The 18,089-nt window shown below is 32.1% G+C and overlaps 1 protein-coding gene across 2 annotated transcripts in view; it reads left to right on the top strand.

Annotated features, from left to right (window-relative positions):
- The window catches only part of LOC129218444 (uncharacterized), a 96,048-nt gene that overhangs the window by 18,640 nt on the left and 59,319 nt on the right, over positions 1-18,089 (top strand). For both annotated transcript variants that reach the window (XM_054852714.1, XM_054852715.1), the window contains one exon: positions 7,598-7,714. In XM_054852714.1, the coding sequence (XP_054708689.1) occupies positions 7,640-7,714 (75 nt within the window). In that variant the 5' untranslated portion in view covers positions 7,598-7,639. The remainder of the gene's footprint in view (positions 1-7,597; positions 7,715-18,089) is intronic.

Below are 18,089 nucleotides of genomic sequence, written 5' to 3'. Positions count from 1 at the left end.
GGTGCAGAGGGGGGGGGGGGGCAAATGGTTTTTAGTGGAATTTTTGTGATAAAATTACAGGAGTTGGTTTTTCTGAAAGGTATTGGCACTAGGAAAACGAATTAGGATATTGCCAACCCTGAAAATGGTGCAGGGAAAAGGCGGGGATCATAACTGCACGGAGGGGCAAGTGGTTTTCCGTTCAATTTTTGTGACACTAAAACGGGAGTTAGTTTTTCTGAAAGGTGTTGGCAAGTGGACAAATTAGAATGTAGCAAACCCCGGACATTTTGCAGGGAAAGGGGAGGGGGCAAAGTGGTTTTCGGTTTAATTTTCGTGATAAAACTACGGGAGTTGGTTTTTCTGAAAGGTTTTCGTACGAAGAAAACTAATTAGGATGTGGCCAATCCCAAAAATGTTGCAGGTGGCAGAGAGGGGGGGGGGGGGGTGTGAAGAGTTATATATGCAACATTTCTCGCTTTACAACAAGTTTTCAATGCTTAAAAGACTTAAACCGACTTTCACAACATTATAATGAACAAATATCGAAATTAAATTGCAGACACGTGTTTTGGAGACATTAAGAGCTCCTTTTTCAATGTAAAAGATGCAAGTTTATGAATAAAAATGCATTCTCGGCTAAGGTTGATTATTTCCATGGATTTTATTTTCTTTTAACCAAATCCATCACTTAGGAATAAGTTGGGGGGGGGTGGGGGGGGGGGGGGTATCGAAGGCTTCCATTTTCAAGAAATAATGCATTTGAAAAAATTAAGGGGCTATGAATTTCCTACTCCCCTTTATTGGTTTTGACCGCTTGACGGCCTGCACAAATGCGTTTAGGGCAAATTATATAAAAAGCGTTCATATTTTTTTTCTTTTGTACATTATCCCACATAAAATTTAGTTTTTTCACAAAAACACTATTTGTTTCTGAAAATTGTGTGAATTTCAAGTTTACACAATATATGATCCCCCTTTTTTTGCGTTTGAGGGGGGGGGGTGACATCACAAATTACCGCCCCGTGTGTCACCCATGCTAGGTACGCCACTGACGAAGGTAATTTTTTTTGTCTTTTGCTGTAAAATCCTCCTCCCCTTTTTTCCCTGAATTCTATATTTGTTACCTACTTTCATTATTCAATTTCAATTGAATTCAATTTGTAAGAAAATTTATTTTTCTTTATTGAAATTTGATATTGATTAACTAATTACAAAAAAGTACAAAGGCTGGTAATTTCTGGTTGAATTGTTTCCAAAATTTGATTCTCCATTTCGCCGACTGCTCCTTTTTTCATTTCTTCTTCAATTTAGAATCTTTCCTTTGCGTTGAACGTTTAAAGTTCTTTATCAGCTGAAGTGAAACTATGATTAAAAATTCTTATTCCCTTTACAAATATTTTTCAATATACATTTACAGAAGCAGAGTATTTATTTTAAACTGCTCTTGTATGCAAGATTGCTGTTTTCACTTTTTAATCTTGAAGATAAAGATGAAATTATGTAATCATAGTTACAAGTTGCTTGTTTTGAAAAGGAAAATCTAGAAAAGTACTATTTTGAAGATATCTTAAGTTTGTGTCTTGGAAAACAATACCTAGAAAAAATGAAATTTGAAAACAGGAATAATGAAGAAATAAAACTTTTTATTTAAGCATATGCTTATTAAATTATAATTTTAAAGGAAAAGAGAAAAAAACTGGAATATGTCTCTGATACTGAGATTGTAGCTATAATTACAAGTTACAACTGAGCGGGGATAGGGTTGGTTTTTTACATAACCAATCCTAAAATGGAAGATTGTATACTCTGTTATGACTGCTCTCATCCCCAAAAGCTCAATTAGCCCAACACACCTTTTACATTTCGCAGGGGGGCCCCTCCCCCCAAATATTGCAAAGACTCCTCCTTCCAAGAGCCTCTCCCTCCCAATAAACAAATACCCCTCAAAACACCACCATCCCCTAAAAATTTCAATAGCGCAGTCAGCGTCATAACCTAGCCCCCCCCCCTGCATTTTAGTGTTTTATATTCAATTTGAATTAGCAGATTTTTTCATCAAGACTTTCGGGATGCAGCTAAACCTTTCGCACTCTGCACTTCATTCGACACGACAACAACATAATATTCAATCCACGATTACGGACTATTTATATTTCTTCGTCTGCATTTATGACACTAGGATTTTTTTTAATATCATGATTTTTTCTAAAGTTATTATTATTATCATTATTTTGATTATAGTTTCTCGGGGAAAATATATTTCATACAAGACGTTCTTACTAATATAGATGGTTTTGTATTGTAAATCAACAAAATTAGCGGTTAATTTTTATCTTATTTATGTATTGGCTTTTTTCCCCTCTTTGATTTTTGTTTTAGACACTGTAATATTGAAATATGCATTATGACTTACCTTTTGTTATTTGACTATGCTTTTTGCACCAGAGCCCTCGACTCATTTTTCCTTTGTGTACTATTTTGTAAAATTCTCGGTGAATTTATTTTTATGAATTCTGGATTTGCTTCTAGAAAATCTAAAATTATTTCGATGTGATTCTTTGCAATGTAAAACCTATTCTTTGAAGTATGAGCCATTAGCGTGCCAATCGTCAAAATTTCGCGCCCTATCTTGCACGGATGGAGCAAAACAAAAAGTATCTGCACTGAAAGACCATTGGTTGGAAGAAATGACGTGCCTCCTCTCCCCCCCCCCCCCGCGCCGCCAAAACAGGGGAAAAACTCTTTCCCCCATCGGGGCTGGAATCTTGGAGTCGTCGCCACATCGCAAGATGAATTTTATCACTTCAGAATATTACTTTGCGAGACTTCTCGTCACGTGATTGGCTCTGACGTAACATCTCGAAAGGAGAAAAAGCTTGGGATGACCTCCCAGCATTAGACCTACATAATACTTAATAGTTTTCTTAGATTTAAGTTTCACGTACATAATCACCAGCTTTAGCAGTTTTTGTAGCTGAACTATCAGTTCCTACTAGGTCATCATAGTTGACTTGTATTCCGCTAATAAATATTTCATCAGAATTGCTTTTGATTTTCAAATTCAAAATATTATGCGGGATCCACTTAACTTATAATGAGGGGCTTACCCCTTATAGTTTAACCTACCCAAGGGCGTCCATATGCAAAATTTTAAGGGGAGGCTCAGATATTTTTCCCATGGTTTAGCATGATATTTTCCCCATAGAACATGATTTCAGTACAGATTAGAGTTATTAAAGTTTGACACTTTTAATGACTGATTCATTAAAATATGGAAAAGATATGTTTCTACATTTTTGCTAAGAAAAAAGTACTAAAAGCAAGAGGAAGTTCTAATTTCAAAGGGGGGCTTGAGCCCCCTTGTCCCCCATATGGGCGCCCTTAAACTTCCCCTTATAGCGAAAATTTACGAGGTAAGTAGGACACCTCCTCTTAAACATTCATTAATGTTAAACTGTGAGCTTTTAAAAGTGCTCAGCTTATTAAATTTAAGTGGAAGCTCAACCAGGACGTATGATACTTCTTGAAAAAACATATTTATCTTGTGCAACATCATGAAGAGCCAAATTTAAAAAGTAACTTGTTTATTATGGCTATGATATATACAATGACATGTTAAACATATTGAGCTATGATAGTCATGGCAAGAGTAGTAAGCCGAAGCTATCGGTAAAAACGGACAGACTCAACTGAGCTGCCGAAAGAAAACAACCAAGTCTGACTTGGGTTGAAAGGGAAGAGAATGAAGCAAAGTGCCGGGAGCTTAAATGCTACTGGCAATTTGCATATTCTGCCGACGCGATCTCGTTGCAAGAAGGAAAGAATGAATGAGAAAAACTAATGCAAATTAAGGTTGCCAACACTTTTGGAAAATAATTTACCTCCTTTCGTAACAATTAATAATATTTTATAGAAACAATCTTGTTGCAGTATGCATTTGAAGTTAAACTATGTATGAAAATTTAATAATCATAAAAAAAATAATAAAACTAATATGAAAACACTTCTTTTGAAAAATGTTGCTTGAACTCTCAAAAAATATTGCTTAATTTTTTAAATTTTTTTGTTGACTCAGTTTTATGACCTAGAAGAAAACTCCATGAAACTCAAATATATGCAAAACCAATCACTGTGATTAAATATGACATGATCAGTGTAAAAAAAAGTATAAAAACCACATCCATGTTTCAATTTTTGGGTAGTGACCCACTTACCCCAGTGACGCACTTTCCCTAACCAACCCTATTAAAAATTATAAACAAATTTTCATTTAAGCTGTTGTGTGTAATGTTTCAAAAAAAATATTACTGAGCATGATCATAAGCCCTAGCACAGCCAGAATTAACATTTGAGATGGAGGATCATAACAAACCTTATATATATATATATATATATGCGCATCTATGGGCTCTTGGTGTGGTCTTTTCAATATTTTTCACTTTTATTATTATTTTATATATATATATATATATATATATATATATATATATATATATATATAAGCTACAACATTGATGATAATGTTAAAACCAATGGCTGGGAGGAAATGTTTTATCTATAAAATCTGGTTTTTCTATTACAAAAATGTTTGTACACCCTGATTTTGAGTGCAAGGTTTTTTTTTTTTTGATGAAATTCCTTGTTTCCTATATAGCAAAGGTAATTCTGTGTTTACAAGTTCAACCTTAAATCTTACCTTGTTACCAGTGTCGTTCAAGCAACGTAAATATGATTGGTATCGGTCTACACTAGCAAAGTGCCATATATATATATATATATGTAATGCAATTTGAAGGTTTTTATAGAGTTCATTATTAAAGTATTTTGCACTTTTTTTTGTACAACTCAAATTCAAAATAATAGAATATCAGAACTGTGTGAACAAAACTTGTCCACGAGTCGGGAAAAATGAATGCATGCAAATTAAAAAGACTAAAACTTGTTATTCATGAGTGGGTAAATAAATTTAAACAACTTTTCAGACATTATTCTTACAATGTATGGATCATTAACACATTGGAAAAATAGACTTTTTATATGGGTCAAAAAATTAGAATTATCTATTCATTCAATGTTAATTTTAAAATGTAGCAAAAATATTTGCATACCTGTTGCCCTATAGTTTGTCACAAGTATGGAGCTTCGCGCCCGGATAATTTTACGCTCTTTTAAAAGCCTTTTATTGCTCAAAATGGGTCGCCAAGGTGAAAATAGGAAAAAAGCGAAGTTACATATTGTATCATTTCTTAAAGATGGAAAAAAAAAATATCGAACTCGATTCAAATGAACGTTTTACAATTTATGGTATGTAAGATTTTAAAAGAATATAGAAGGACTGACCAACTAAGAAGTAACCAAAGTAAACGAGGTAGAAAAATTGTAACACTTGGCAGAGATGAACCAAAGTTGAAGTAAATTGTCCAAAATAATCGTTGAAAAATGCTTCTTACCTCCATAAGTGTTGGACAGAATGTATAGTTACCTAATCCACGCCAACTACACTTGGACGGTTGCATAAACTGCAGTTTTAATTGCGGATCTGCAAAGTAATTCCAAAGATGAACATGAATTGGAAATGTGCACGACTCTCCTGGAGCAAAGAGAAGCTCAAACAGGGGCAACAAGGTTGGAAAAGTATTATATTCTGTGATGAATCTTTTTTTCAAATATCTGTAAACAAAATAAGGTGTTCGGGTTTGACTTTTAAAAAGAAAAGCGTATGAGAAGTCTTGTGTAAGATGTTCTCTCCACTTTGAAAAATCCTTCTTGGTTTGTGGGTGCATGAAGGCTGCTGGAATTGGGAAGTTATATGTATCTTAAAATAAAACAATGCATGACTTTCGCTGTTTATCAATAATACTGCATGATACTTCATCTGAGGCACAGCAGTTACACATTTAGTGACACATTTTATCTTTCAACAAGATTCGACTCCGTGTCACATCTTTAAATCGACTCATAGATTTTAAACAGAAAGATGAATTTCAGTATTAAACTGGTCAAGCAACTCTACCAATCTCATTCTCAATACGATCAAGAATTTGTGGTACTGTCAAATGTAATGAAAACGGTTTAAGACCTGGTGCCCACGACTAAACTTGAACTCATTGCCGCATTGAAGAGGGTATGGAAACAGTGTCAGAAACAGTTAATGAAAACAGATGGTAGAATCGGTAAAAAAAATGGATTAAAGCATTGAATCCTGCAAAAAATGATGTATTCTAGTATTGATATTGTTTCTTTTGAAAGTGTTTTTCCCCTTCTAATTTAAATATTCTAATTTTTTGACTCAATGTAAATCTTCATCACTATAAACTTTTGGATTATTCTATCTAAGATTATTTTTAGTTGATTATATTTGAAATTAAATGCACACTTTAAGGTCTAAGAAACGAGACACGTTCATTTAAATACCCAATTTGCACTTATATTTGGTTAGAATAAACTTTTTTCGAAAAAGTGAAGTATTCTATTATTTTGAATTTGGGTTGTATATGCCAAATATTCTTGACATGAATATAAGTGCTAATAAATTAAAGACATAATAACGTGAACCAACTCATTGCCGATTACAGTTGACTCCTGCTACAACAAGATTCAACTTATGCGACATGGCTATAACAAAAGCTCTTCACCAGTAAGTAATTTAAGAGTTAGCCTGAATTCCTCGCCCTGCAACATGAAAATTTTCAGAAGAGGATCGCAGTACATAAGTGTCAGCTTCGTTATTGGCTACTAAAAATATAGTTTTTGTGAATGGGCTTTCATCTTTTTAGCATTACTGACAACAGAAGTTCCCACACCATAGGTACTAGTCTAAACCTCATTTTTTTAGGGCATACAAATAACAACTCAGGATTTTTCACTTATTTCTTTCTAAATGTAGAAGTTGATGAAATATAATAGCACCTAAGTTCATGTAAAATTTGTGAATATGGAAAGAAAACGAGGAAGTTTCTGACAAATAAAGAAAAGGTAAAGATTTTCTATGTACATGTACAACTAAAAAATGCATTGAAGCTGTTCTTGTACTGTGGATTTAAGAGACCAAGAAGAGGGGGTATTACTATAGATGGAAATGTTATAAAAGAATCAGCAAAGCAACTGTATTTAGAGACATATTAAAATAAGAATTTGATCACTCAGCATAAATCATCAGCATCTTCATTTTTTAAATTACATATGTTGTTACTCCGTCCATTGTACAGTACTATTATATTGTTGCATTTTATTATTATTGCATACTGTATGTATGATACTGTTTTATTTTAAGTCTTTCTCTCTCGTTGAACATTGATTCAAAGAAAAAATAAAGTTCTAAATTTAGTTCTTTATGCAAGAGAAGGTGAAGTAGGAATGGCTTAAAAGTGTTTGGTGGTGTTTACAAGTGTTTAAAATGATTAGGTATGTTTATAAAAATTTGTACTCATACTCTCATCACAACGCAAAATTTTGACTTACGTGGGGGTCTTGGAATGCATCCCTTGCATAAGTTGAGACTGTACTACTGTTTATGTATTTATATAGCAAGTGCATTTGAAATTAGGAGTGTTTGTTATTCAAGCTCCTTGTTTCCAAAGTATATCTTTTTTGTAATTCATTATTTTTTTTATAGGTTACTATATCATACTTTCCGGCTATATGCCCACCTAATTCTATGAGTATGGAGAAAGAAGTGCTTAAATTTTTTGTTGGTTCTTGCCAATGTGAAGATTGCTCAAAGCCTTATGGGGTATGAATAAGTTATAATTTTTGTTTTGAATGAAACTTGTAGCTGTATACTATTAATTTCTGTTTTTGTGTCACAAAAATAAATGTTTCTCAACCCTTTTATAAATTAAAAGTTCAGGTATTTAAAAGTTTGTTTTCCAAATGTTACATTATTTTGAAATATCTTGTTTTAAAATACTTTGTCTTATTTTTACATTAGCGGAAGCATAATTTTTGTTACAACATGCTTTGTTTATATTCAACAGATCAAGCATATAGAATTTGCTACGCTATAAGATATAATCTAGAAAAAATGAGGTAATGTGAAGCAAAGGGATGTAAGTAAAAGTTTCAAAGTTTTGAGTAGAAGGTTTTTAAAGTTTAGATCCTAAGTAGGCTTTTATTTTATTTTTTTCTAAATTATGCTGTATAATAGCAACACCTACAAGGACTACTATACTACCGTGTGCAGGTAAAGGGCAGTAACTGCAATTTTTCATTTTTCATTTTTTTGCATTTTTGTCATCTGTTGTACGTTATCTTTACTGTACAAACTCGCTTATTTGGTTTCTGCTGAAAAAAATGAGCGAAAAAAACGTCTAATTCCAGCATTTCCCTATTGTTAATATTGAATCCAAAACGCGTTTCTTCAAATATCTCAAACTCATTTCTGCAGATACTGCCGTTTACCTGCACACAGCAGTATAGTTGAACCTTGATTTTGCCAACCAGGGTTACAACTATCCCCTAGTTGTGGCAAACCTTTTTAATGGTCCCATGTGAAGCCGTTTGTCGTTAATGTATTTTCAAATGCCTGTAACGATCACCAAACATGAAAGAATATGCAATAGCAATCCAAAAGTATCTAAAATTTCAAACTTTTTGTAGCAGTTTACCCCAGCTACATTCCTTGCTAATTTTTCCATAGTAAAACACCATTTTTTTTTTTTTGCGAGTTATCCCTTTTTCACCAAAATACCTCGATCCAAACCACATCCCTCACCTATTGTTCCTGTTTATATTGTGAGTTTCACTCTAGCCATGGCTAAATTAGGCAAGCAAAAAGTTTTTCTGTAGGGGATTAATTTTTTTAAAAATTGAATGGTAGCCTAATTCTTATTTTGCATGAAAACTTTTCTCTAAATTTATTGTAGCCACTATCTGGCGGAATTGAATTTCTAAAGCGTTGTGTTGAACTTTTTTTTTTGCGGAGAAACTCAACTTGGTGTAGATTTATTTACATTTCTGTAGCCGATTTTTTTTTTTTTTTTGAAATTGAAAGGTAGCCTAATTCTCATTTTACATGAAAACTTTTCTCTCTAAATTTATTGTAGCCACTATCTGGCAGAATTGAATTTCTAAAGCAGTGTGTTGAACATTTTTTTTTTTTTGTGGCAGAAACTTAACTTGTTGTAGATTTATTTACAGTAGTTGACAGAAAATTCTTAGAAATGTGCATAAAATCTAAAAGTTTGCAACCTAGAAAAAAAATCTATTTTTTCTCCCTGCTTCCCAGTAGCTTCATGTTTTGTCAAAATTTTCGACAGTAGTATACATAATTCTCACTTTTGGTCTGCAGAGATGGATTCTGATATTTAATCAGTGTTATGCAAAATATATATATATATATAGCAATACACACATGCATGTCAGTAATAATTTCTCGGAAGGTTTCGTAGCTTGATATGGAGGGATTTAATGAAGTATTTAGCAGGGGTCACGGCACGAATTGGGTCCGCTTTGCTACCTCATTCACAAAAATTCTGCATTGTTAAAGTGGCACCATTCACAAAATTCCTCATCGTAATGGTGGTCCCATACGTAAAATTCCACATCAAAAAAGAGGCCAATAGGGTCTATAGAAGATTGTTCATTACTTTTTTCTTGTACCAGGAAGCTTTTTAGATACTTCAACATTTCAGATAAATGTGTAACAGAGTTGTCATATTTGGTCTTTCACAAGATAGAATCAGACAAGATGGGTAAGTGCCTAAGTTTATAAGAACAAAGCGGAATCGGATGTTCATTTAACAATAAACTAATGAAAATCTGCTAAAAATCCTTTTTTTTTTTTTTTTTGGATTATATTATTAATGCAAACTATTGAAAAGTTCCCAAAATGTGTCATAAATCATGGTTTTCTTCAGAAATGAAAATCTTCGTATTTAAAATTTCATCTTATATTCACTGCTTTGGACGCTGTTATGCTAAATACCATAGTATTTCAACTAAATTTAGTTTCATGAGGATTTTTTATTTTTAAATTATTTTTATGCTACTAGTTACGCTCTAGATTTTAATGTTGGTGTAGTTGCCATTTCTAGTCACTTCCAAGATAGAAATAGACAAAACTTTTAAGTGACTAAGGCTTCGAAAAAGAAATTGGAAGTTAATTGCTAGGCAAACTATTGAAAAAACTGCAAAATGTGCTGGTAATTTATTGCTCTTTTTTTTTTTGGATAACTCTTATTTTCTTGAAAAATTCAAATTTGTATTGTTTCAATTTATTTTCAGAATATAATTTTATCCACACTGCTTTTGACACTAATGTCCTAAAAACCGACTATTTCATCTAAACTGTAATTTTTTGAGAATTTTTAATTATTTATAATTACTTTTATGCAACAAACTCAAATATTTATAGTCTTAAATTTTTCGCATATTCGCCTTGTTTGATCATTCGCAAGATGAAAGTAGACAAGGCTATTATTTGACTAAATTTCTAAAAACAGAATTAGATGCTCATCTCAATGCAAACTATTGAAAAGTTCTAAAAAAATGTGTCACTGATCATGTTTTGGTTTTTTTAATGAATTAGTTTCTTGAAAAGTGAAATCTTATCTGCACAATTGCATTTGATTCTCATTGTTCAACTATTAAAAAAAAAAACGTGTAACTTTTTTGTTTAGTGTGATAGTAATTATATCATTACTTTATACTTATTTGTGCTTATACACAGTTATTCAATTCAAGTTTTGGAAATTAATAATGAAAGCGGAGCAATATTTTAAAAACTTTACTAAATAAATTTGCCCTAAAAGTTTTAAGTATTGTCTGAACTTGAACAGCATTCATTTATTTTTTTTAAAAATCAGCTTACAGTTTCTCAGAATAATCCAGGTAATGCATGCTATAAAGTTTGATTTAGAGTTAATTTCACCAGATTTAGCCTCAAAATTTTCATTTTTTTTCGGAAAATCAGGACAAAACGGAAACTAGTGAAGAATAACACATTGGGTAAGAAAAAATTCAAATGTAAAATTCATTATATCTGAAAATGTATCACTATTTTCATTTTGAGAGAGCAAGGTAAAAATCTTTATTCTAGGTCGAATACTACATTCATTTTTGAAGTTTTTACTAATAAATCAAATTGCGAGATTTATTTTACAAAATAGAGTAATTCTCCCCTCCCCCCTTTATAACAGTATATCATTAAAAGATATTCATTTAAATATTGTTCAGTAATTAAATTTAAACATTAAATATCACATTTAATAATAAGTTAAAATACAGACATTTAATATGTTTTTAAATCCTTCACACCAAATGAGGATCATTCTACGTGAAATCACTTAAATTAGTCGGCCGTGCCGTCATGTCTCCAATTTTTTCCATTATTTATTTACAAGTCGATTTCTATGAGAGAAGCCTAAATTTTTTTTTTCAGATTTTTTGAATGAAAACTATGCTTTGGAGAATTTTTTCAAAAATTCAATTTTTGATAAATTTTCAGAGTCGCCATTTTGGCATGAATTCAGAAAATCTTTCTAATTTCTTTATTTTTCAACCAATTAAGCTGAATTTGGTATTAATTTCAAGCTAATATTTTTCTCTTTCAGTGTGAACAACAGAAAGTATTTTATGAACAGTTGGGTGTTGAAACTCGTTATCTAAAGTCAGTTTTCATTTTTGCAATTGGGAGATTAAATAAATTATATTTCCAGAGTACCTACTACGATCTGCATCAATTTTTTTTGTAGCATATTTAAATCATTCTCTTGCTATGTAGAAAAAAGTTGAAGGGTGTTTTTCATTGTTTTGAAATTAAAAAAATAAAGTTTGTTTTGCAGAAAATAAAGTTTTCTATCACTTTAAATCCCTTTTAAGCTTAAAAAAGGCCAAAAGCTTTTCACAACAGTTAATACTGGACTCTCAAAGGATTTGTATCAATAGTTAAGAGCCATTATTTTGAAGTTCAGACAAGGTGTGGCAGTGACCATTTTTGATTTTTATAATTTTTTTATATGTCAAAGTAGGTCATGAGAAGTGAACATTCTGAAATTTTTAGCCTTCCAAAAAAAAATTTTCGCTCGTTAAAAATTCCCAAAGTTTGACGTTTTGCAGCGCTTTTTAGAAAAATTCTAAAAGTCGCGTTTCAGTGCGCTTTAGCTCTTTACAGAAACACCACCCCAAGGTTATGTTTATAATTATTGGTTGTACTGTATCTAGTGATGATGACTTCATAGTTATTTTGGTTGGGGGTTGTTGCTTTCTTCAGATAAGGGGTCGCAAAGTATGGATTTTATCCGTTTTCGCGCAAGTTGAACCTGCGTTATTTCCCCCAAAAAGCCACCCCCCGAAAAAAATGTAACATATACTGAAAGTTTATACTATGAAGAGAGTAAATGGCACAAAATTTGTTTGAGGTTTAATTTTTTTTAGGAGAAAAATGCCCTGATATTTTTCAAATTATCAAAAATTGTGCTTTTTTGATCGCAATTAACTCAAAACAGCATCACTAGGAAAAAAAACCTTTTATATATTATGGTACCTGGCTATGTGTAAAACATCGTGAAAAAGAAAGCAGCATGGGATCTCTTCTTGTTTTCCAGAAAATATTTTTTTTTTGTAGCTCATTTTATGCGTTTTCTCGTACGTAAAACATGTGTCCAGTATGCAGATTAGATCTTCTAAAACTTTAAGGATGTACTAAGAATGTATATATGTGTGTATAGAGAAAGAAAAAGACTAGTAATACTTTATTTTTCTGATTTTTACAAATTGATGGTATTTTAATTGCAGGTTATTCAGAAAACGATAAATCCATATCATATATATATATATATATTTATAAAATAATAATAAAAGTGAAAAATATTGAAAAGACCACACCAAGAGCCCATAGATGCGCATCGCAGCAAAACTAAAAAGCCAAGTAAATATAAAATTAAGCAAACAGAATTACAAATATTAAACAAATTATAAATAACAAATGATGATAAAAAAGAAAAATGCAAACAGCTATTAAGTAGGAATAGAAAAAGAGTGAATCCAGAGCTCATCAGCCGTGGAGGATTCATTAATTATGGTCAAAAGACCAAAATTTTAACTATAAACTAGAAGAGAATGCTTAAGCTCCAGTACATGTAATATAGAGTAACAATGGGCAAACGCACCATTTGCTAAGCTAAAAACAATAAACTAGAGCTCAAACCTAAAACTAAAAGCAGGGGGTTTCGCCTCGACTAATTAGGAAAACAAGTTCCGATAATTAGCCTTCCACGGGACAGTACCTGCCAATAACAAAATTGTCTTACCTTGAAATCCAAGTAAACATATCATGTCCGTTGTTCAGCCTGATAAAAAAGCCTGTTCATTCGTCAACATAACATTAAAAATATAAAAACCATGTCCGGAAAACTGTCCAAAAACGTACAAGGTCGCCTGTTTCGCACGTGTAAAAATTTTATCCACTACTTTGATTCATAAAAAAATGGTTTGTCACGGTTGTATCATACATTTACACAGTTAAACAGTTTCAAAAGAAGCGAAATGTTCATCGAAGGCTATACTTAAGCAGATGTTTTCAACTAGATTTTTAGGGAAGTTATTATGAAAAAGTAAGTTTTTGAGTACTGAAATTTCTTGCTTAAATGCAGAAATGGTGTTGCAAATTCTTTTAATTCTGATAGCTTGCGAAACAATAATGCCAATAAAAACCTTTTTACTAAGGCAGGAGGAGAAATCTTGTAAACTGTTAACTGCGAAATTGAATTCACGTCTTTTATCATAGATTGTAGTGGAACAATTTGAGTCAATTTGTATGTTGATATCCAAGAAATTAAAGCTATTATGATTAGAATTGGTCTTTTTGAGCGTTAATGAACTATGATAAATAGTTTGCTGAGTTCAGAAAAATTAGGAAAATTTATACACAAAAGGTCATCAATGTATCTTAGGGCTCAACCGATGGCATTTTTTGGCCGATGGGCCGATGCCGATTGTTGGCCGATTGTTCAAAGATGGCCGATGGCCGATTGTTTTCCTCCAAATGGCCGATGGCCGATGTTGTTGGCCGATGGCAAAAAAAAAAAAAAAAAAAAAAATCTAACAGAAATAAATTGATAAGATTGTCAGGTTTAAAGAATCATTGATTCATTTCATTTTACTTTCTTTCGACGAATAAGGAATTGTAATCACAAAATATATATATCAGATTTCGACCTAAATTTATATTTTACGATCACCCAATTTAAACTTCACAGGTTTTTTCGCCACATCTGTACATGCATATGTACCTAAGAACATATAGATGACCGAAATTTCCATTTTGAACTCATCCTTAGTTAATTATCGCAAACTGACTTGTGATGTGATGTCTTCATCCGCGTAAACTTGCGTCACTCAAAAACGTTATGAAATAGTAAGTTGAAAACTCATACGTACGTAGTATGATCTAAAAGTTTGAGGCAAGCTGTATAAAACCTTACCCTGAATAGTTCACATTACCGAAGGACATCTATCTACAAAATTGTCACTTTGAACGACTATGCACTTCTGCCAACTTTCGTATAGCTTTTAGAAGCACTGGCAGCCTGTTTCGCAACTTCCTGTAAGGCTTTAACTTCATCGTGAGGAAGAAGGCGACTTTCATGCTGAGGACGCACGGTTTGGTTTGTCAATACTCTGATATGACAAACAAATAACATAACGTTTCGTCGAACTTAGCTCCGTATGACTTTTACCTGTTCCCTGCAAAAAAGATTTGCATGAACGCCGCTTTCTTCCGTCAGGAGAAGATAAAGCTTCATCACAGAAGGTAGCGAAAAATGGCTTCCATGAGTGTTTCCAAAAGTTATATGAACGCTGGAAGAAGTATCATAGTCCCTCATGGCGACCTTTTGAAGGTGGGTGTGCTTTGGTTATGTGAATTATTCTGGGTAAGGTTTTATACAGCTTGTCCCCCGAACTTTTGGATCGTAGTACGTACAATCTGTATAGGGTGTAGTTATGTTTTTCCTTTTTTGACTGCTGTATGATGGAAGACAAAGAACAACCAAAAAAAAGAAAAGAATAAAATAAAGAAAGAAAGAAAAAAAAAGGAAGAAAAACAAAGAGACTGTTTAATAACCAATTTAATTTTTTTTAATTGAACATATAACTAAGATTTCAGTAATATTGTCAAAATGTATGGATTTAGGTACATTAAACATAGTTAAAAAACATTAAATTATGTTTTATCATTAAAATGAAAATTAAGAATAAAACTATAATACCGTCAACAAATAACGCAATTAAAGTGGAAAAATTGCACGTAGACATTTTTTAGTCATCAAATTAAACAAAAAAGGTAACAGGTAAATTTCAATATTAAATCATATTAGGAATATTTTTATATTTATTTAAAATTTATGAATAGAAAAGTTTGCATTTTTCACAAAAGCTATAAGAGTGACATAAATTTTGCTGAAAAAAGAAATAGCCATGAAAAGAGCAAGGTTCTTAAAACGCAACTACAATAAACAAACTCAATATTTACACCAAGTTAATAACTGAATATATATACTACTTGATCTGATGTTTGCACACGTAATATTGAATAATTTGATTGTTTAATCTTTTATGAAGCACTACGAACAAGTTCAAATTAAATTTTTCAATTTAACAATAATTTTCTGAAATTTCAAAAATTGCATAATAGAAAATCCTTTAAACTTTTCTATAACATATTATTAAAAATATGATGAAAACGAAAATAACTTATTCATTGATTTTATATAAATACATAAAAATAGTTACTTATAACAGAAAAAAAATCGATTGCTATTCATGATGCAAAAAAGATTTCGCATTACGAAATATAGGTGAAACAAATATAAGAAATACGCAAAATGACATTTCATGATCAAAATAAATAATCGTTAAATATGTAAGAAATGCTTGACACGACGAGGGTGGGTTAGGAGGGTCACCATTTGATTTTGGGGTAACTCACAACATTAAACTTTTTGGCCTCATGTTTTTAGTACAGAACCGCTACCACCAACGCCTCGGAAGAGTTTCTGAATCTACTTCAGCACTTACGAAGAAAAAATTCAAAAGTCCCTTTGATTTCCGAATTATGTCACTATCAAAACGTCTTTAATCAATTTTGTTAGATTAATTCTCTAAATTTTTCCTAAACAAAAAATAAAGCTTGAAAAAAAAAAAAACTCTAATTTTATGAATGGTGTTACTTTTAAACAACTCAAAAGTACAACTACAGTTTAATTTCAGAAATTGAGGGGGTGGGAGGAGGGGCACGCAAGTGTTCTCGGAAATACAAAAAATAGTCGTAAAAAATAGAGTTCAAAGTAATCATAAACATTGAGCAGAAAAACTCTTTTAAAACTTGCACCCGAGTTTGTTTTGACGCGCAGGCGCGATTTAAAATATAGCAAATATTGCAATTGCACGAGAGGCCCCATAACCGTAGGGGCCCGAGTTACAAAAATGCTTATGATAAATGTTTTACATTTTCTATGATAGAGAAATAGGGCCCCAAAATGTACTTAGACGGGCCCCAAACTTGTAGCTCCGCAGAAGCGATACAAAAAAGATTCATACTACAAATATCGAAAAATTAAAAATTACCGTCGATTCAACGAGAATCTAACAAAATGAAACAAAACCGGTTTAGCCATCAAATATTTGTTTCCATAGTCTCCAATTCGGCAATATATCACCAAATGATCGTCAGTCTGAGGCGCTGTATTAGTTTTGCCTTGAAATAAGTAATTAATAGCCACAAAAAATGAGTAAATAGGCTTTTTAGAACATCCGATTGAAAACAAGAAGAGAATTGCACAACTGGAACGTATGCACATCCCACACGCGAAAATTTAGCCTTCTACAGCTTACCATTTTTGAGTTATGACTTATGAGAGATACGTACATCCAACCGCAAGAAACAACGCAATAATTAACTTGTTTGGTACCTGAATACAGTATTAAAAACTCTTTCAGGGGTGATTAAAATAAAAATTCATACTGAAATTTAAGTAAACAATTTTATGTGAAAACAATAGCTCACTTTACTTTGTATTAAAAAGTAAAACAACGAAGGTCCTTTTTTTTCCCAAAAACATCGGCCAATTCCATCGGCTTTTCGATGTTTTTTAAGGCCGATGGGCCGATGTTTCCTGCAAGTTGGCATCGGCCGCCGATGCCGATGGCTAAATTGTTGAACCATCGGCGCCGATGCATCGGCCAGGCCGATGCATCGGTCAAGTCCTAATGTATCTACAACAAAGAGGTGTAGAGGAAGGATTGTCAATTAAATATTTTCGTTCATAATATAAAAGAAAAAGGTTGGCTAATGTAGAGCTAAAATTAGCTCCCATTGCTATGCCATTAATTTGAAGAAAACATGAATTACCATTTTTGAAAAAATTATTGAAAATACAAAATTTAAAAAGACCAAGAAAAAACAATTCATTAAAATCAAGGGAATCCTTGACTGAATTAAAAAGTTCTGAAACAGAGGAAAAAAGTTCAACGAGTGGGATATTGGTGAAGAGGTTTTCAAAATCAAAAGTTTCTAAGTGGTTTATATCAAGCATATTAAGTAAATTGATGACTTCAACACTATTATTAACAATCCAGAACCAATTCATTTGTTGAAGTTTAAGTTGTTCAAGAATTTTTTTGAGAAATTGTTCAAGCTTTACACTCAGATTTTTTCCAATGGTGTTGGTGGCAGAGCAAATAAATCGAAATCCAACAGGTGTTTTATGAAATTTTGGAATAGCATATAAGTAAGGTAAGTTAACAGAATCGGGACGTGGCAATTTAAAAAGTTTGTAAGCAGCAGCAAATTTTTTGATGATGGAGGATTCATTAAGTTTGGAGGAAACATAAGTGGTGGTTTTTTCTAGTTCATTTTTCAAAATATTAGCATATAATTTTTTGCAGCAGATAGAGTAATTAGAACTTGCTTTATCAACAACTGTAAAGACAAAAGCTTTTTTAAAATTATCGATGGCATTATTTTCATCAGCAGAAAGATGGAAGTATGAAGATTCAGTGTTAGCAATATCACGTAAACGTGATTTCAGTTCAATTAAAAAGTGGTGTCTATATTCAAGAAATGCATTGAGTGGAACATTAAAACAATAGGAGATTTTTCTTAAAAA

This window comes from Uloborus diversus, chromosome 3 (genome assembly GCF_026930045.1).
Source record: "Uloborus diversus isolate 005 chromosome 3, Udiv.v.3.1, whole genome shotgun sequence".
Taxonomy (NCBI): Eukaryota; Metazoa; Arthropoda; class Arachnida; order Araneae; family Uloboridae; genus Uloborus; species Uloborus diversus.
Note: the sequence above shows the minus strand (reverse complement) of the source record. Positions and strands in the feature narration are given on the sequence as shown.